The sequence below is a fragment of the Osmerus eperlanus genome, chromosome 7 (assembly GCF_963692335.1).
Source record: "Osmerus eperlanus chromosome 7, fOsmEpe2.1, whole genome shotgun sequence".
Taxonomy (NCBI): domain Eukaryota; kingdom Metazoa; phylum Chordata; class Actinopteri; order Osmeriformes; family Osmeridae; genus Osmerus; species Osmerus eperlanus.
The window spans coordinates 21,874,165-21,892,296 of NC_085024.1; the positions used below are offsets into that span (position 1 = coordinate 21,874,165).

General features: G+C 50.6%; 2 protein-coding genes across 6 annotated transcripts; both read right to left on the reverse strand.

Annotated features, from left to right (window-relative positions):
• Positions 1-250: 250 nt before the first annotated feature.
• Positions 251-11,901, reverse strand: LOC134023704 (phosphatidylinositol 4-phosphate 5-kinase type-1 alpha-like). Of its 4 annotated transcripts, XM_062466012.1 has the most exons (17): positions 11,824-11,874; positions 10,140-10,178; positions 8,048-8,082; positions 7,606-7,698; positions 7,112-7,242; positions 6,574-6,691; positions 6,295-6,447; positions 2,853-3,152; positions 2,489-2,724; positions 2,323-2,406; positions 1,761-1,809; positions 1,536-1,620; positions 1,219-1,359; positions 902-1,034; positions 732-794; positions 524-617; positions 251-395 (listed from the first exon to the last, which is right to left on the reverse strand). In XM_062466012.1, exons 1-17 carry the CDS (start codon positions 11,867-11,869, stop codon positions 390-392), a joined length of 1,806 nt encoding a protein of 601 aa, XP_062321996.1. In that variant the 5' UTR covers positions 11,870-11,874; the 3' UTR covers positions 251-389. The 4 variants fall into 4 exon arrangements, with proteins under 4 accessions (XP_062321996.1, XP_062321997.1, XP_062321995.1 ...); XM_062466013.1 differs by lacking the exon at positions 10,140-10,178 and having other exon boundaries at positions 11,824-11,901; XM_062466011.1 differs by lacking the exons at positions 10,140-10,178; positions 11,824-11,874 and having other exon boundaries at positions 251-399; positions 530-617; positions 8,048-8,430.
• Positions 11,902-12,281: 380 nt separating this feature from the next.
• LOC134023705 (extracellular matrix protein 1-like) lies at positions 12,282-18,123 on the reverse strand. Of its 2 annotated transcripts, none has more exons than XM_062466014.1 (12): positions 17,809-18,123; positions 17,364-17,456; positions 17,148-17,216; positions 16,976-17,044; positions 16,019-16,317; positions 15,235-15,511; positions 14,825-15,075; positions 14,154-14,347; positions 13,717-14,002; positions 13,335-13,546; positions 13,001-13,082; positions 12,282-12,837 (listed from the first exon to the last, which is right to left on the reverse strand). In XM_062466014.1, the coding sequence occupies exons 1-12, from the start codon at positions 17,876-17,878 to the stop codon at positions 12,661-12,663; spliced, it is 2,079 nt and encodes a 692-aa protein (XP_062321998.1). In that variant the 5' UTR covers positions 17,879-18,123; the 3' UTR covers positions 12,282-12,660. The 2 variants fall into 2 exon arrangements, with proteins under 2 accessions (XP_062321998.1, XP_062321999.1); XM_062466015.1 differs by having other exon boundaries at positions 17,364-17,429; positions 17,809-18,121.
• Between the last annotated feature and the right edge of the window lie 9 nt (positions 18,124-18,132).

Consider the following 18,132-nt stretch of genomic DNA (forward strand, 5'->3'; position numbering starts at 1 on the left):
CCCCTCCCACCCTCTCCCCTCCCTCCCGCACCCCCCCCTCCCCCTCCCTTCCCCTCCCTCCCCTCCCGCACCCCTCTCCCCTCCCTTCCCCTCCCTCCCGCACCCCTCTCCCTCCCTCCCCTCCCGCACCCCTCCCTTCCCCTCCCTCCCTCTCCCCTCCCCCCTCCCACACCCCCCCTCCCCTCCCGCCCCCCCCTCCCCTCCCCTCCCCTCCCGCCCCTCCTCTCCCCTCCCGCACCCCTCTCCCCTCCCCTCCGGTGAGCTAGCACACCAGACTCTTCCACAGCAGAGGATGAAGGAGACCTTAGATGAAGGAAGTGAGGAAGGGTCCTCTTAGTTGATGTGTCCTTTTCTCTCCCTTCCAGATCCCTCCCTTCTTCAGACGACTCTCAGCTGTTACTGTGGAAGAGAGCCAGAGAGCAGTACATCAGCCCAGACCGGGTGAGATCACCAGACACTGCAGCCTCTGACATGAAGCCAGCAGGCTGCTCAGGTGACTGGGTGTCCCTGAGGGAGGGAGCAGACTTACGAAACAGATGTTAGTCTCGGGGATGATGTCTGACAGTGAGACTGCATCCTCGTTCCCCGACTGCTCGCCTGACTCCTCGGCCCCCATGCTGACACGAGGAGGGAGAGAGAGAGAGAGAGAGGGAGAGGGAGAGGCTTAGTGTAAATGCAGACTGTTATTTTGTGCGTGAAGGCGCTGGAGAGAGTGGAGTTGTCCCTCCTACCTCTGGGGGGCGCCGTGGTCTAGGTCTGTGCTTGCTGCTTTGTGCACCTCCACTCCAACTGACCTACACAGACACAGGAAGAGGAAGATTGTGTTGGGGAAGAAGGGTTGGAGGAGGTGAAGAGGGACAGGTTGTGTAAAAGAGGGGTGGATGATGAAGGGAAGTGTCACCGTAGCGGAGGGGAGGATGAGGTGAGTCCTGTGCTGCCCAGCGAGGACATGGAGAGGTTGGCCTCGCCGTCACCTGCCCCCCCGGCCAGGGGAAGTGTGCTCGGCAGCAGGTCTGGCCTGCCTGACTGCACGCCTGCACACAGGAGAGGAGAGATGAGCTACTGCCCTGTTCTGTATCTATGTCCCTCATCAGGGTACATCTTCAGATCTGACGACAGTGATGATGGAAGCAAACTTGCACTGCAGCATTCCATATGGCCTGTTGTCCAACTAGCTTGTGGCATTTAAACCTCCAACCTCCCTCCCTCCCTCCTCACCACTCTCTACTTCGGTGTCTGTGCGGCTGTAGTGGGAGTGGTAGACTGCGTGGGAGAGGGGGGGGGGGGGCCCTAGGGTGGGGGCTCTTCTCAGGCCCCCCTGGCCCCCCCCACGACTCTTCTTGGAAGGCGAGGGCTTCACTGTGAGAGGAAAGGAGGGGGAGGACAGAACGAAGGAGGGAAGTCAACACAGAAACAGAATCTTTCCGAATTTCAACAGAAGGAATGCTTTGAGAGCCATTACCACCGACGTGAACAGCATGACTCACACACACACACGCTCACACACACACACACACACACGCACGCAGTCTTACATTGCATCTTCTTGAACACGGTGTTGCACATGAACTGCTGGAAGCGCTCAGCGTAGAAACCTGGTCTGTGCACAGACACCGTGTCCTGGAGAGAGGAGGGAACGAGAGGTCAGGGGTCGGCTGGTGGTCGACAACACCTGGATCGAGGACACTAACCGGGGGGGTCACATGTATTTTCTGGTGAGTCATTTCCACACTGTTGCTGCCTTTAGAGGGGAATCTTACCCCATCGTGAACCAGTGCCTTCCACGAATGCTCCAACTTTTTGACAAATCTGAAAAAAAGAAAAAAAAATCTAATCGCACGGGGTTCCCATCTGAGGCTGGTGAGGGCTAACCCTAACCCTGTACAGACGCTCACACCCTAACTTAACCCTAACTCCACCTAACCCTAACCCCACCTAACCCTAACCCCACCCAACCCTAACCCCACCCAACCCTAACCCCACCCAACCCTAACCCCACCCAACCCTAACCCCACCTAACCCAACCCTAACCCCACCTAACCCCACCTAACCCTAACCCCACCCAACCCTAACCCCACCCAACCCTAACCCCACCCAACCCTAACCCCACCTAACCCTAACCCCACCTAACCCTAACCCCACCCAACCCTAACCCCACCCAACCCTAACCCCACCCAACCCTAACCCCACCCAACCCTAACCCCACCTAACCCTAACCCCACCTAACCCCACCCAACCCTAACCCCACCCAACCCTAACCCCACCCAACCCTAACCCCACCTAACCCTAACCCCACCTAACCCCACCCAACCCTAACCCCACCTGTAGGACTGCAGGATGTCGATGATGCCAATGTAGACCAACATCCTCTCTCCTTTACTGTTGCGTGCTGGGATCCCCCCCATGCTGAAAGTACAGACACACAAACGTCAGCGTGCTGCTCCAGCACCAGAGAACATCTGTTTCCAGGTCACCAGGTGTGACTCACTGATCCTCAGAGTCCAGGACCCCCTTCCCCCGGGCCTCTCCCTGGATGGACTCCATGGCGGTGCAGTAGAGGCTCTTCTGAGCCTGGGGCCGGCGCTGGTCGGGGGTGACAGCCCCCTCAGACCCCCCGCTGTCCCCTGCCTGAGCCCCCGCACGCTCCCGCTCACGGCTGGCCTGATCCAGGTTATGGATGCCCACCAGCAAGCTGTAGTCCATGATTTTGAAACTCTGGAGGAGCTGGGCACACACACACACACACACAAGTCAACACACCAGGAGACTGCAACACCACAGATCTGCTCCCGCCTTTCCCCAATTCTATCTTCTTCCTGTCCATACATGCCCGCCCTCCCTCCCTCCCTCACCAGGCAGTCTCTCTGGATGGTCTTGCTGAGAGCGTTGTAGTTGTCTGGCTCCATCAGCAGACCGTCAGGCAGGTCCTGAATGAAGTCCAGGTCCTTGTGCGTGGGCACGGTCTTCTCTCTCTCCTTAGGGGAAGCGCGTCTCTTGTATGTGGAGCCCTTCAGGTCGTACTTGAGGTGCATGGGGACAGCGCAGGGCAGCAGGTTGTTCATCACCACGATACGGATGTTCTTGCCCCCAGCCTGGACACAGTACAGGCCGTAGAACTTGGGCAGCAGAGTGCGCTTGTTTTGGTTTAGGTTCTGGGCAGGGGGGTGGGAGAGGGAAACAGTGAGGACCAATGTGCCCTTGCCCAAACTTACAGTATGAGTAAAGTACCCCTCCCACCCTCACCATAAAGTACCCCCTCCCACCCTCACCATAAAGTACCCCTCCCACCCTCACCATAAAGTACCCCTCCCACTCTCACCATAAAGTACCCCTCCCACTCTCACCATAAAGTACCCCTCCCACCCTCACCATAAAGTACCCCTCCCACCCTCACCATAAAGTACCCCTCCCACCCTCACCATAAAGTACCCCTCCCACCCTCACCATAAAGTACCCCTCCCACCCTCACCATAAAGTACCCCTCCCACCCTCACCATAAAGTACCCCTCCCACCCTCACCATAAAGTACCCCTCCCACCCTCACCATAAAGTACCCCTCCCACCCTCACCATAAAGTACCCCTCCCACCCTCACCATAAAGTACCCCTCCCACCCTCACCATAAAGTACCCCTCCCACCCTCACCATAAAGTACCCCTCCCACTCTCACCATAAAGTACCCCTCCCACCCTCACCATAAAGTACCCCTCCCACCCTCACCATAAAGTACCCCTCCCACCCTCACCATAAAGTACCCCTCCCACCCTCACCATAAAGTACCCCTCCCACCCTCACCATAAAGTACCCCTCCCACCCTCACCATAAAGTACCCCTCCCACCCTCACCATAAAGTACCCCTCCCACCCTCACCATAAAGTACCCCTCCCACCCTCACCATAAAGTACCCCTCCCACCCTCACCATAAAGTACCCCTCCCACTCTCACCATAAAGTACCCCTCCCACCCTCACCATAAAGTACCCCTCCCACCCTCACCATAAAGTACCCCTCCCACCCTCACCATAAAGTACCCCTCCCACCCTCACCATAAAGTACCCCTCCCACCCTCACCATAAAGTACCCCTCCCACCCTCACCATAAAGTACCCCTCCCACCCTCACCATAAAGTACCCCTCCCACCCTCACCATAAAGTACCCCTCCCACCCTCACCATAAAGTACCCCTCCCACCCTCACCATAAAGTACCCCTCCCACCCTCACCATAAAGTACCCCTCCCACCCTCACCATAAAGTACCCCTCCCACTCTCACCATAAAGTACCCCTCCCACCCTCACCATAAAGTACCCCTCCCACCCTCACCATAAAGTACCCCTCCCACTCTCACCATAAAGTACCCCTCCCACCCTCACCATAAAGTACCCCTCCCACCCTCACCATAAAGTACCCCTCCCACCCTCACCATAAAGTACCCCTCCCACCCTCACCATAAAGTACCCCTCCCACCCTCACCATAAAGTACCCCTCCCACCCTCACCATAAAGTACCCCTCCCACCCTCACCATAAAGTACCCCTCCCACCCTCACCATAAAGTACCCCTCCCACCCTCACCATAAAGTACCCCTCCCACCCTCACCATAAAGTACCCCTCCCACCCTCACCATAAAGTACCCCTCCCACCCTCACCATAAAGTACCCCTCCCACCCTCACCATAAAGTACCCCTCCCACCCTCACCATAAAGTACCCCTCCCACCCTCACCATAAAGTACCCCTCCCACCCTCACCATAAAGTACCCCTCCCACCCTCACCATAAAGTACCCCTCCCACCCTCACCATAAAGTACCCCTCCCACCCTCACCATAAAGTACCCCTCCCACCCTCACCATAAAGTACCCCTCCCACCCTCACCATAAAGTACCCCTCCCACCCTCACCATAAAGTACCCCTCCCACCCTCACCATAAAGTACCCCTCCCACCCTCACCATAAAGTACCCCTCCCACCCTCACCATAAAGTACCCCTCCCACCCTCACCATAAAGTACCCCTCCCACTCTCACCATAAAGTACCCCTCCCACCCTCACCATAAAGTACCCCTCCCACTCTCACCATAAAGTACCCCTCCCACCCTCACCATAAAGTACCCCTCCCACCCTCACCATAAAGTACCCCTCCCACCCTCACCATAAAGTACCCCTCCCACCCTCACCATAAAGTACCCCTCCCACCCTCACCATAAAGTACCCCTCCCACCCTCACCATAAAGTACCCCTCCCACCCTCACCATAAAGTACCCCTCCCACCCTCACCATAAAGTACCCCTCCCACCCTCACCATAAAGTACCCCTCCCACCCTCACCATAAAGTACCCCTCCCACCCTCACCATAAAGTACCCCTCCCACCCTCACCATAAAGTACCCCTCCCACCCTCACCATAAAGTACCCCTCCCACCCTCACCATAAAGTACCCCTCCCACCCTCACCATAAAGTACCCCTCCCACCCTCACCATAAAGTACCCCTCCCACCCTCACCATAAAGTACCCCTCCCACCCTCACCATAAAGTACCCCTCCCACTCTCACCATAAAGTACCCCTCCCACTCTCACCATAAAGTACCCCTCCCACCCTCACCATAAAGTACCCCTCCCACCCTCACCATAAAGTACCCCTCCCACTCTCACCATAAAGTACCCCTCCCACCCTCACCATAAAGTACCCCTCCCACCCTCACCATAAAGTACCCCTCCCACCCTCACCATAAAGTACCCCTCCCACCCTCACCATAAAGTACCCCTCCCACCCTCACCATAAAGTACCCCTCCCACCCTCACCATAAAGTACCCCTCCCACCCTCACCATAAAGTACCCCTCCCACCCTCACCATAAAGTACCCCTCCCACCCTCACCATAAAGTACCCCTCCCACCCTCACCATAAAGTACCCCTCCCACCCTCACCATAAAGTACCCCTCCCACCCTCACCATAAAGTACCCCTCCCACCCTCACCATAAAGTACCCCTCCCACCCTCACCATAAAGTACCCCTCCCACCCTCACCATAAAGTACCCCTCCCACCCTCACCATAAAGTACCCCTCCCACCCTCACCATAAAGTACCCCTCCCACCCTCACCATAAAGTACCCCTCCCACTCTCACCATAAAGTACCCCTCCCACTCTCACCATAAAGTACCCCTCCCACTCTCACCATAAAGTACCCCTCCCACCCTCACCATAAAGTACCCCTCCCACCCTCACCATAAAGTACCCCTCCCACCCTCACCATAAAGTACCCCTCCCACCCTCACCATAAAGTACCCCTCCCACCCTCACCATAAAGTATCCAGGAAGCAGTTTCTGGAGAAACTCCGCCTCTTTGTGCTGGACAGTCTTAATGATGAACTCGTCGTCGCTGGAGACGTAGAACAGAGAGCCACTCGCTCCAGAGTTGGACAGTTCGATCAGCGACTCGTTACACAGGGAGTACTGCAGGAGAGGAGTTAGCTTTAGCCTCCAGATCATTCAGAACGCATGTGTTAGCATTAGTATGAGACCTATACCAGTGTGACTAGGATGGGCATCCCTTCCCAGGGGATGGGCCGTGTCACTGACCAGGTAGTCGTCTGGTCGGATGCCGAAGAGCTCTCGGAAGTAGCGGAAGGCGATCGGAGCGTAGGTCTTAAAGCGAAAGTCACTGTAGTGATGAGCAGGGGTCAAATTACTGCCCTCACTGAGAGAGAGATAGAGATAGAGATAGAGATAGAGATAGAGATAGAGAGAGAGAGAGAGAGAGAGAGAGAGGGCGAGAGAGAGAGGGCGAGAGAGAGAGAGAAGAGGGGAAAAGAGGCAGGGAGGGTGAAAGTTATATGAGGAAGAGAAAAGAAAGTTAATAAAAACACATTAAAACCCATGGTTAAAGACTCCCATGGTTAAAGACTCCCATGGTTAAAGACTCCCATGGTTAAAGACTCCCATGGTTAAAGACTCCCATGGTTAAAGACTCCCATGGTTAAAGACTCCCATGGTTAAAGACTCCCATGGTTAAAGACTCCCATGGTTAAAGACTCCCATGGTTAAAGACTCCCATGGTTAAAGACTCCCATGGTTAAAGACTCCCATGGTTAAAGACTCCCATGCCAGGATCCCGTACCTGGGAAAGAAGATGCTTTCCACCACCACAAAGTCCTGCATGAGAACATCCCTCTCCGCCTTCTGGCTCAGGCTGCCCACGGTGTGAGTGATGCCCAGCTGGATGGCCCCCTTCAGCGCAGAGGATGTGGTCTGGAGGGGGGAACAGAGCACTCATCAGGGGAGGGAGAGGGGGAGGGAGGGAGGGAGGGAGGGAGGGAGGGAAGGAAGGAAGGGAGGGAGGGAGGGACGGAGGGAAGGAGGGAGGGAGGGAGGGAGGGAGGGAGGGAAGGAGGGAGGGAGGGAGGGAGGGAGGGAAGGAGGGAGGGAGGGAGGGAGGGAGGGAGGGAGGGAAGGAAGGAAGGAAGGAAGGAAGGAAGGAAGGAAGGAGGGAGGGAGGGACGGAGGGAAGGAGGGAGGGAGGGAGGGAGGGAGGGAGGGAGGGAGGGAGGGAGGGAAGGAAGGAGGGAGGGAGGGAGGGAGGGAAAGAGGGAAGGAGGGAGGAAGGTTACTAACCTTCTTGTAGGTGGTTTCTCCTGTGGTGGTCTCCACTCCGCGGTGTCCGATGGTCTTCTTCATGCTCTGAGCTGTTCCTGAGGAGCCTGGCATCTGACCGCGGGACAAACAACAACATTAATACTCAAATAAGATCAACTACAAAAGTTTGTCTACAGCGACAGTGTGTCTATAAGGTGCACACTGACTCTACTGACTCTACCAGTCTCCACTGTCAAACCGGTTTCTGTTTCAGCTGGGTTTGGCTTTGGTAAATATCAGATGAATCTCACACAGAAACCTAACCTTGCAGTTCTCACTCCTACATGCCAGCTGACTGACAACATTTATCTTCACCTGGATCTCATTGCACATTTGTGGAGTTGACAATGTTTAGTAAATATGTACCAGTCTGATTAAACTGTCATATTGAACATGTTTTAGATACACTGGTGTATCTTACCTCTGGAGAGGCTATTTTCCGAGTCCCACTGGAGCCTGTGAGAGAGAACATGACATCACCAGAGAGGAGAGGAAATGTGCAGAGATGAACAGGCCTGCATTCTCTCAGTGCAGCCATGCTCAATACATTAAGAAGCTGACACAGGCTGGCTCTCATTGATTCCTGTCCCAAACACATTCACCCATAACACATCCATTGTGAATGTAGGCTAGTGAAATTTGACATTGGTCTCGCTCGCCTCGTCTTAACAATAACTCTGTTAGTTAGGCCTAATTAGCTGTACTATTTGCAGCCCCACGCCTTCTCCCTGCTAGATATGACACAGATGCTGTGCCTGGAAGCAGCCAACCACAGTGCCTGCTGCAGCTGTTCCCAATCCCACCGCTGCTCTGCTCCAACTGGAAGTGCAGTTCCCATGAGCACACTGCTCCAGATATACCTACTGCCTCTTCAGCCGTGCCTCCTATCAAGAGAAGGCACCTGCTATGAAGCTAGCACGGATGGAATGGTACACTGACATGGTCTCTCATGAGATATTAGTCTCTGTTCTGCTCCTAGCGGAACATCAGACACGTTAGGTAGTGTGTTCCAGCTGAGTGTTGCAGACCACCTAACTGACGGGGCCTGGAGCAGCATGGAGGGTTTCTGCTTAGATCACTTTGTTTAAGAAAAGATGGGAGCCTTTCCTCTCATGACGTCAACATGTCTGTGGAACAAATACTTCTTCATGTCAGTCAGTGTCTGGAACTTTGCCCTTTCCCATCGTCATGACGCTGACGTTCCATCAGAACATGGTCAGTGTCCTCACAGACAGAAAGTCACATGGTCAGTGTCCTCACAGACAGACAGCCACATGGCCAATGTCCTCACAGACAGACAGCCACATGGCCAATGTCCTCACAGACAGACAGTCACATGGCCAGTGACCTCACAGACAGACAGCCACATGGCCAGTGACCTCACAGACAGACAGCCACATGGCCAATGTCCTCACAGACAGACAGCCACATGGCCAATGTCCTCACAGACAGACAGTCACATGGCCAGTGACCTCACAGACAGACAGCCACATGGCCAGTGACCTCACAGACAGACAGTCACATGGTCAGTGTCCTCACAGACAGACAGCCACATGGTCAGTGACCTCACAGACAGACAGCCACATGGCCAGTGACCTCACAGACAGACAGTCACATGGTCAGTGACCTCACAGACAGACAGCCTAACAAAAACACTCTGCTCAGCCAGGGGCTCTGGTGCGTAACCAATAGCAACATCTATTTTAGAGCTGCAGTTTCTGCTGCAATATGACTATTGGCAACAACATGGCTGGGATGTGGGAGAGGAGCTGGGAAAAGTTACATTTGGGGCAGACAGGAAAGAGGAGACAGGGAGAGGTAGACTGGAGCAGAGATGGTGGGAAGAATTCACAAAGTCAGCACTATGTAGGACTAGACCATGTTGTAGACTATTCCTGGAATGTTTGGAGGCAAAGACATGTAAACAATCAAGATAATAGGCTAACTGGAGTACAATTCAAAAATTATTAGTTTAGCATGAGAAAGCAACTGAAATTCATGGCATCAAGGCCCATTGCAGCTGTTGTATTAGAGGTGAACAGACAGAGAGGACCAGTCACACACAGGGCCTATGAAGGCCTGCTCGACAGAGAGGACCAGTCACACACAGGGCCTATGAAGGCCTGCTCGACAGAGAGAGAGGACCAGTCACACACAGGGCCTATGAAGGCCTGCTCGACAGAGAGGACCAGTCACACACAGGGCCTATGAAGGCCTGCTCGACAGACAGAGAGGACCAGTCACACACAGGGCCTATGAAGGCCCGCTCGACAGAGAGAGAGGACCAGTCACACACAGGGCCTATGAAGGCCTGCTCGACAGAGAGGACCAGTCACACACAGGGCCTATGAAGGCCTGCTCGACAGAGAGAGAGGACCAGTCACACACAGGGCCTATGAAGGCCTGCTCGACAGAGAGAGGAACAGTCACACACAGGGCCTATGAAGGCCTGCTCGACAGACAGAGAGGACCAGTCACACTCATGCAGAAACACAGCAACACCATGCTGGTACCTCTCTGCAAGGCTCTCCTCCAGAACTGAGTCCTAATGTCTGTGGAGTAAGACACTGTTAGCTGTTAGGGGTGTACTACAAAAGATCAAATCAACACATTCTTACTATATCCATCACTCTTCACTTCCAGACCAGCACACCTCCTCAGCAGAAGTCCCACCCTGTACTGGGAGTACTAAGCACTTCTCAGCCTGTCCACACCTCCCTCGCTGCCCTGTCATGCATCATGGATTTGAGATACAATTTAGCAAACTAGTGTCATATTATCAAAAGAGACCACTGTGGATCTTCATGTATTCGCTGTGTTAGTTATCGTTGACTGGACACCAAGAGCTGCATCCGTGTCAGTAATCTGCCAGAGCAGAGCTATTCTCATTACATGACTCAAACTGGCTACTAACAGCAACTGTCGGATACACAGTTCTGGTTATTGGCCATTAAAGGATGAAACTAAATATTGACTCCAGGAAAGTATGTGGTTAAGGAGCACCTCTAGCCGAGGAGGATGTGGTTTGGGTAACAACTACAGAAAATTCCTGCAAAGTATATGATTTAATTAGTATTTGTGACATACTTGATGGCCAAGAGTATATAACCCTTCTCCTGGGGGAAGATCCCAAGGGAACAGCATTATCTTTCAGACTTCCTAGTATAAGCCTAATTGATAGGATTCACATGACAGCCCGTGGTCAAGTGTTAAGCCGCATCACGGAAATATTCTCAAGTCAACAACATTGTGATGGCAACAACAGCTCCAAAACAAAAGCAACTGTGACAGGAGGCTTTAAATTGGTCTTCAGCGTCACCAGATAGCCTAAATACAAGTAGCTTGTTAGTTTGTGTATTTCTTTGTTGCGCAAACAATGTTGATCTCTAAATAGATCTACGTGGTTAAATATCCATGGGCTGCTACCTCTCCGGGGTTGAGTTACTCGACAGTAAATTAATTGACAGCGAGCCAGCAAGATACTGTACTTCAACCTTCCCCTACCCTCGACTTATCAACACAGCTGACTGTCTGGGTTCAGCTCTAAGTTAATTAAATAAAGGGGTTTGAACTTGCCCCCTACCGAACAATAGTCGGAATCTGTAAGTGTTCAAGGGTCGCTGTCATTATTAAAGTCTGAGAGTTGCAGACGCGGTGGTCATACAGGCATGACAGAAGACGGACATCCCATTCAGTCAGATCCTAAAGATAGGTGGAAGCTATCGAAGATACACACTATAATAGTACATTTTAGTCATTTAGCAGACGCTCTTATCCAGAGCGAGTAATAGTAATCAGCAACTTGTTGCTGGTAACAGACTGTCAAGCCTCCAGCCCTAACTATATTACGGATACAATGAATAAGCCCTGCTCGACAGTAACCATTCGTCGAAAATAAACTGGAACTGTTTGCCAGTCAGCTAGCTTTAGTGAGCTAGCCAAAAAGCTAGCTAGCTTCTTGCCTAGCTGTTGTGCCTATCTGGTGGTACGGTGGGAAGAAAAGCAGGCTTGTAGACTAGCTAGCTAACGCGCTAAGCACAACAGAACAGGCTCATCTGGTGTTAAATTAAACATACCTAAGCATTTTCAGCGAAACACAAATACATAAAATGTATTCATTAAATTAAACACGTAATTATATTGAGAAGTGGCTGTGTTCCTCGTTTTAGATGACGAGATAACATATTAGTTTGATACCTGTCGGGGCTGTTGATCCCGGTTCAGCTGCAACGGCGGTGGCCATCTTGGTTTGGATTGATCATCACAACGCAGGGTTGCCAGGAAATGTTCACACTATCCCCCTTTCAATACATTTAAAACCCTCATAAAGTTAACATTAGAGGAACTTTTGTGGCGTTTTAGAAGTATAACTAAGACCCTACGATATGTAACAGGTACAATTAGTGGATAATGGTTACATAAATAACACAAAAAGTAATTGTGAACAATGAAATCCATAACATTATACAAATTAAATGTAAAATCTTATATCAATAAAGACAAGTTACTAACAGCCAGTCCTGAAAGTGTCCTGGGGCAGCACTGCCCCCAGTTACATTATAGATACACAGTTCACCCCAAAATGGAGCTAGTCTGTGATGGTGCAGACGTTCTTATGGCGGTCAAGACACACAAATATGACAATGACAAAGGAAACCATTTGAAAATATAAATTTATTGGAAATGCTGAAGATAATCTTGTTTAAAAGACTAACTGAATTTGCAGCTCCGCCCTATAGAAAACCTATGCAGATTTAAACTAAATTAAAACATGAATGCGTGTACAAAAGAGGTCGTAGGAAGATATAAAAGCATGTGGATTTGTTAAAAGGAATCTATTTAAAACAGTATCTCTCTTAATCCTTCTCATTGTTTAAAATATTTAGCTTCTAACAGTAATACTGGCTTCTTTATAAGTATGTCACTAGAGGGGAAAGACCCCAACTAGACAAGAATAACATGGTGGACTGCATTGGATATTAAGGATGACATCTTACTCCAGCCATGCCTGTCCCCTATTGACCTACTGCCAACTCAAGAGAGTGGACACTTCCTCTTCCTGAGACGTGGGGACCTAGTTGCCTGGGTGACGGCATCCATGATCAGCCCAGAGAAGCAGCTGAAGGGCGGGTCTTGGGACCCAGAGGAGCAGCAGCGGTGAGAGGATGAGGGCTTCGCTGATGAACACAGGCTTTTTGACATGGTTGCAAGCTGGGATTGGAAAAAAAAATGTATGGAAGTTAAACACTATCACAATAAAATGTATACATTTATTCTAGTACATAAACTGTGAATATTTATCATTTAAAAAACGATCCACTCCTGAAAGTTGTCGTTTATCACCACCACCTCCTACCTTGAGGAAACGACTCACCTTCTCCTGCACGCATGTAGTTCTCTGGTTGTCAGGTAGGGTGCAGCATCGATTTACTAGGGTCTGCACAGGAAACCCAACCCTGAACGTGAAGGAGCACAAATCACATGTTTGTGTCTGCTTCGGCTGGGGGGGTTAATTTTTCTTTCAGTAAAATTGATTGATTTCCAAAAGTGAATTTGGAAATCAGATGGCAAATAAAAATGAGAATAGAAACTGCTGCAATTGAGACATCTATAAATCAAAACCACTTCCATATTTCACAGGATAGAAACACTCCCACTTCTCGTCCTCATAAAAAATATTACACACATCGACTTTACAAAGTCCTTACTTCTTCTTGGCGATCTTGTGAGTGTCACAGATGTGTCCGAGGGTGGGTTCCTGCAGGGCAGACTGGGGGGAGTGCAGCTCCCTGCCGTAGCCTGGGTGCGGGGCCCGGCCAGAGAAACAGCCGTATCGAGCGTCTCCCTGAACCATCTCACAACAGGAGAAACCAGAGGACTGGCCCTCTTCCTCACAGAACTTGTCCATTACCTCACGCCACTGAGGGGGAGAGAGGTGATGATGCAAGACCAAAGGAAAGAGGAAGGCCGACGATTTAATCATCGTTTCATCACTATTTATACGAAGCAATCGAGAAATGTGTTTAAAGAATTTGCTGTACCGAGGTTGCTGAGGTCACCCCTTTTAAATGTTTGTCTCACTCATCGTACCTTCCCGTCAGCACAGGGGAGCACATCCTTCTTCCCCTTGCAGCAATGCTTGAACCCTTTTTCCAGGCGATTGACAGCCTTCGATTGGCGGGCCAGCCAACCATAACCTGTGCTTGGGAGGCACCTGGGCAGGTAGAGGGGGCGGAGCTTGCCAAAGCGGCAGACTGACTGGATGTTGTCGGCGGAGGGTCGTCCTGGAGGGAAGTTGATGTCAGCTGCTTGTGTTGTAGCCCGGAGCAGCTCTCTGTCCCTCTTGTCCTTGATGCTGCGGGGGGCCAGCACAGACCTGGACAGAAGATTAAGACAATAGATTAAACACACCTGTAATGGATTAGATAGACACTGAACCTCAGACCATTCTACAGGTAGATATACATATATAACAGGTGCTGCATCTCTCTCTCCTACACATTCCACAGTTTCCTCTCTCTGTGTACCTCTGACAGGTGTTGGGGTCAAAGGTGAACACAGGTTCTGTTTGGAAGAGTGTCTCTACATCCTGGTAGGTGGGGTTTGGGGCATCGCCACGGAAACAGCTGAGACGTTCTTCACCCTTCTTCATGCAGCAGGGGGGCTGTTTTCTCTGGACGATGGAATTCTCCTCACAGTACTGCTTCAGGGTCTTTTCCCACTGAAGGATGCAGGAGACAAACACAGACAGATAAAGGGTAAGGGGAGTCAGATGGCTGGGCGGTGAGGGAGTCGGGCTAGTAATCTGAAGGTTGCCAGTTCAATTCCCAGCCGTGCCAACTGACGTTGTGTCCTTGGGCAAGGCACTTCACCCTACTTGCTTCGGGGGGAATGTCCCTGTACTTACAGTAAGTCGCTCTGGATAAGAGCGTCTGCTAAATGATCGACAAAAAATAAAGAAGGATAAGGATGTCTTCCTGAAGGACCTGTTTGGTTCCTGTCCCACCACAGTTCTTGAGACAGGAACCAAGGTCTGTGTGATTTGTCTGCCTGACAATCTATAAAGATTCATATCTTTATAAAAACCTTGGCTGTTCTTACATTTAACAGTGCAAAACAAAACAGCACCCCAAATATTACATGATACTGTATCGACTGAACTCCAAATTAAAATGAGCTATTAGTGACTGTAACTGACCGCCTGTCTGACACAGCACAGCGTCACATCCTGCTCCTGGGTCTCGTTACCCTGGCAACACTTGTTGTACCACGACTCCATGCGGTTGATGGCGTTTCCTGCTTCTACCAAGTGTCCCAAGCCAGTAGAGGAGAGGGCAGGGTATCTAGGGCGACGATTTCCTAGGAAACAGATGGCCCTGAGGTTGTGGGCCGACGGCTGGGCGGGGGGGAACAGAACGAGCGAACGTGGAAGATGCAACATCGGACGACCTGGAAGGAGACATGAGGACTCAGATTAGACACAGTCAGACAACCGAAACAGGACTGTCAACACTGTAAAACAGAGTGTTTGACAAAACTAGGAGGCCATTACAGGAGACACACAGCGATTTAGTGTTGATGTTGTGGCTCTGACACAAACACACACACCTTGGGGGTTACCGTCGGTTTCTGGGTCCATGGTCATGTTTGTCTGCGGCACAACTCTGGAGGCTTCTTTCTTCTCTGCGTACCTCTGACAGGTGTTGGGGTCAAAGGTGAACCCAGGTTCTGTTTGGAAGAGTGTCTCTACATCCTGGTAGCTGGGGTTTGGGGCATCGCCACGGAAACAGCTGAGACGTTCTTCCCCATTCTTCTTGCAGCAAGGGTAATGGCTCGTCTTGATGGAGAACTCCTCCTCACAGTACTGCTTCAGGTTCTCCTCCCACTGAAGGATGCAGGAGACAAACACAGACAGATAAAGAAGGATAAGGATGTCTTCCTGAAGGACCTGTTTGCTTCCTGTCCCACCACAGTTCTTGAGACAGGAACCAAGGTCTGTGTGATTTGTCTGCCTGACAATCTATAAAGATTCATATCTTTATAGATATGACTGGCAAACAGTTCCAGTTTATTTTCGACGAATGGTTACTGTCGAGCAGGGCTTATTCATTGTATCCGTAATATAGTTAGGGCTGGAGGCTTGACAGTCTGTTACCAGCAACAAGTTGCTGATTACTATTACTCGCTCTGGATAAGAGCGTCTGCTAAATGACTAAAATGTACTATTATAGTGTGTATCTTCGATATCTTTATAGACAATCACTCATAGCTATGAGTGATTGTGTGATAGACGAGATGAGTGATAGACAATCACTCATAGCTATGAGTGATTGTGTGATAGACGAGATGAGTGATAGACAATCACTCATAGCTATGAGTGATTGTAACTGACCGCCTGTTTGACACAGCACAGCTTCGCTTCCTGCTCCTGGGTCTCGTTCCCCTGGCAACACTCGTTGTACCACGACTCTACACGGTTGATGGCGTCCGCTTGCCGATGCAGGTAACCAAAGCCGCTCTGGGGGAGGGAGCTGGGGGGGTACCGCGGACGACGGTTGTCCTGGAAACAGATGGCTTGGAGGTTGTCGACAGACGGCTGGGCTGGAGGGAATGGAATCTGTAGCAAAGGATCGTCGTGTGAAGGAGGCCCGAAAGAGCGAGGCCCGAAAGAGCGAGGCCGCAACGCCTGGCCTCCTGGAAGGAGATAGTGAGATGAGGATTCTGATTAGACAGCAGAACAGAACTATAGTATACTAACAATAATACTAGAAAAGCCATTACCAACATTTTCTACTTTGTGGCCCACTTGTATAGTTAAAATATTTTAACCCCCCCCCAACACATCCGTTCACTTAATTTGAGATTATCACATGTTTAACAACACCGGAGCCACACCGTTAGCTATCACAGCTAAAAAAATGTTGACCGATCAAAGAAGACAAAGTGTCCATCAACTAGAACTGTTTAATTTACCAACAGTATATCAATATAAAACATTTAAAAAATCATATATTTTTTCATTGGTTTGTCAGTCCACCTACATTAACCTCAAGGACCCTGGCCGCGGCTCACAGGTTGGGAATCGCTGTACTAGAGTACTGGACTAGAGTATTATACAAAATCAAGTGGGTATGGGTGACAATGTTGATGTTGTGGCTCAGATACACACATATCCACACCAGCACACACACACACACACACATATCCACACCAGCACACACACACATACCCACACACACACACACACACACACACACAGACACACACCAGCACACACACAGACCCACACCAGCACACACACACACAGACCCACACCAGCACACACAAAGACACACAGACACACACAGACCTTGGGGATTACGGTCAGAATCTAGGTTGGGGGTGACTTCAATCTGTGCCACAACTGCTCTGGATTCTTCTGTGAAAACACAGATAACATGTAGCCTTGCTTACAGTACTGGAGGATCAGCGAGCTGCTGTCTGACTTACTGAAGTGGTATAGCAGCCAAGCGTCCTCCTACCTTTCTCCATGAGCGCTCGGATCAGATCAGGATTAGGAAGGACCTCTCTTTGCAGCATGTCAGGAAACTCTAACAATGACGTTTTATTTGTTAAAGAAAGAGGAAGAAAGAGTGTGAAAACTAAAATGTTTAAAAGTATCTAAACCAGGTCAGCAATGGGACATTGCCAGTAACAGTGTTGTGGTTTAGCATCAGAACAGGATCGATGGGTCTTACCTATGGGTTCCCACATTTCCCACAACTCCGAAGGTCGCTGAAGCATATCAGGGTACTCGAAACTCTCTGAGACACGTGAATGTAAGACTGTTACTGGATGAAGGCAGATTGTAACACAAACGCACTCACATAGAACAAACTTGTTTTGTAACTGTAGCATCAACATCAGCAACATGATGTCACATAGTTAACAGAGCAAAGTCTCAACTCAGAAAGTTTTCAGAACGGACTTTCGAGCAAACAGGACAAAATGTAGGCTTTGGTACAATGCCATAATTTTCTGTGTTATGGGCAAAGGGATACGGTTATATATAACTACATTGCAGACTGCAGATGACGGCCAGAATGGGACAACACAGACGGAAATGCAAGTAAGCCCAGCGTTGAAGACTGATTTAAATAAATGTGCGTACAAGCCATAAAAAGACAAACTTAAAATACATACCTTCAGACTCCGAGCGCACGAAGATCAGCACGAATGCTAACGAGCAGGCAACAGCCCAAGACCAGCCCATCGCGATTGTTTCGAAACGGTGGGACGGTATCCGATGTCTCTCCGCTATCTACTACTTTACTGTTCCACAAAATCCTTCAACAGTACTTCAAAATATAAGCTGACAGCACATGAGCTTTAACTCAAGGTCCCAGTAGCTAGCCTACAATAGGCTGTTTGCGTCCCACTTGACGGACAAGAAATTGGATTGGTTGTATGTTTGTGTGGATTTAGGCAAACTCATTCGGTTTTATACATGTGTTGTGATCTGAGAGA

What these genes read in the sequence shown, in the direction of transcription:
- LOC134023704 (XM_062466010.1), bottom strand. Translation starts at nt 8,224, where the DNA reads ATGTGTTTGGGACAGGAATCAATGAGAGCCAGCCTGTGTCAGCTTCTT. An exon ending in GGAAAATAGCCTCTCCAGAG is followed by an intron (nt 7,699 to 8,047) that starts GTAAGATACACC and finishes TCCCGCGGTCAG; the next exon opens with ATGCCAGGCTCCTCAGGAAC. An exon ending in TCATCCTCCCCTCCGCTACG is followed by an intron (nt 795 to 901) that starts GTGACACTTCCC and finishes GTGTCTGTGTAG; the next exon opens with GTCAGTTGGAGTGGAGGTGC.
- LOC134023705 (XM_062466014.1), bottom strand. Translation starts at nt 17,878, where the DNA reads ATGGGCTGGTCTTGGGCTGTTGCCTGCTCGTTAGCATTCGTGCTGATC. An exon ending in CGTGCGCTCGGAGTCTGAAG is followed by an intron (nt 17,457 to 17,808) that starts GTATGTATTTTA and finishes GCCTTCATCCAG; the next exon opens with TAACAGTCTTACATTCACGT. An exon ending in CTACATGCGTGCAGGAGAAG is followed by an intron (nt 12,838 to 13,000) that starts GTGAGTCGTTTC and finishes TTCCAATCCCAG; the next exon opens with CTTGCAACCATGTCAAAAAG.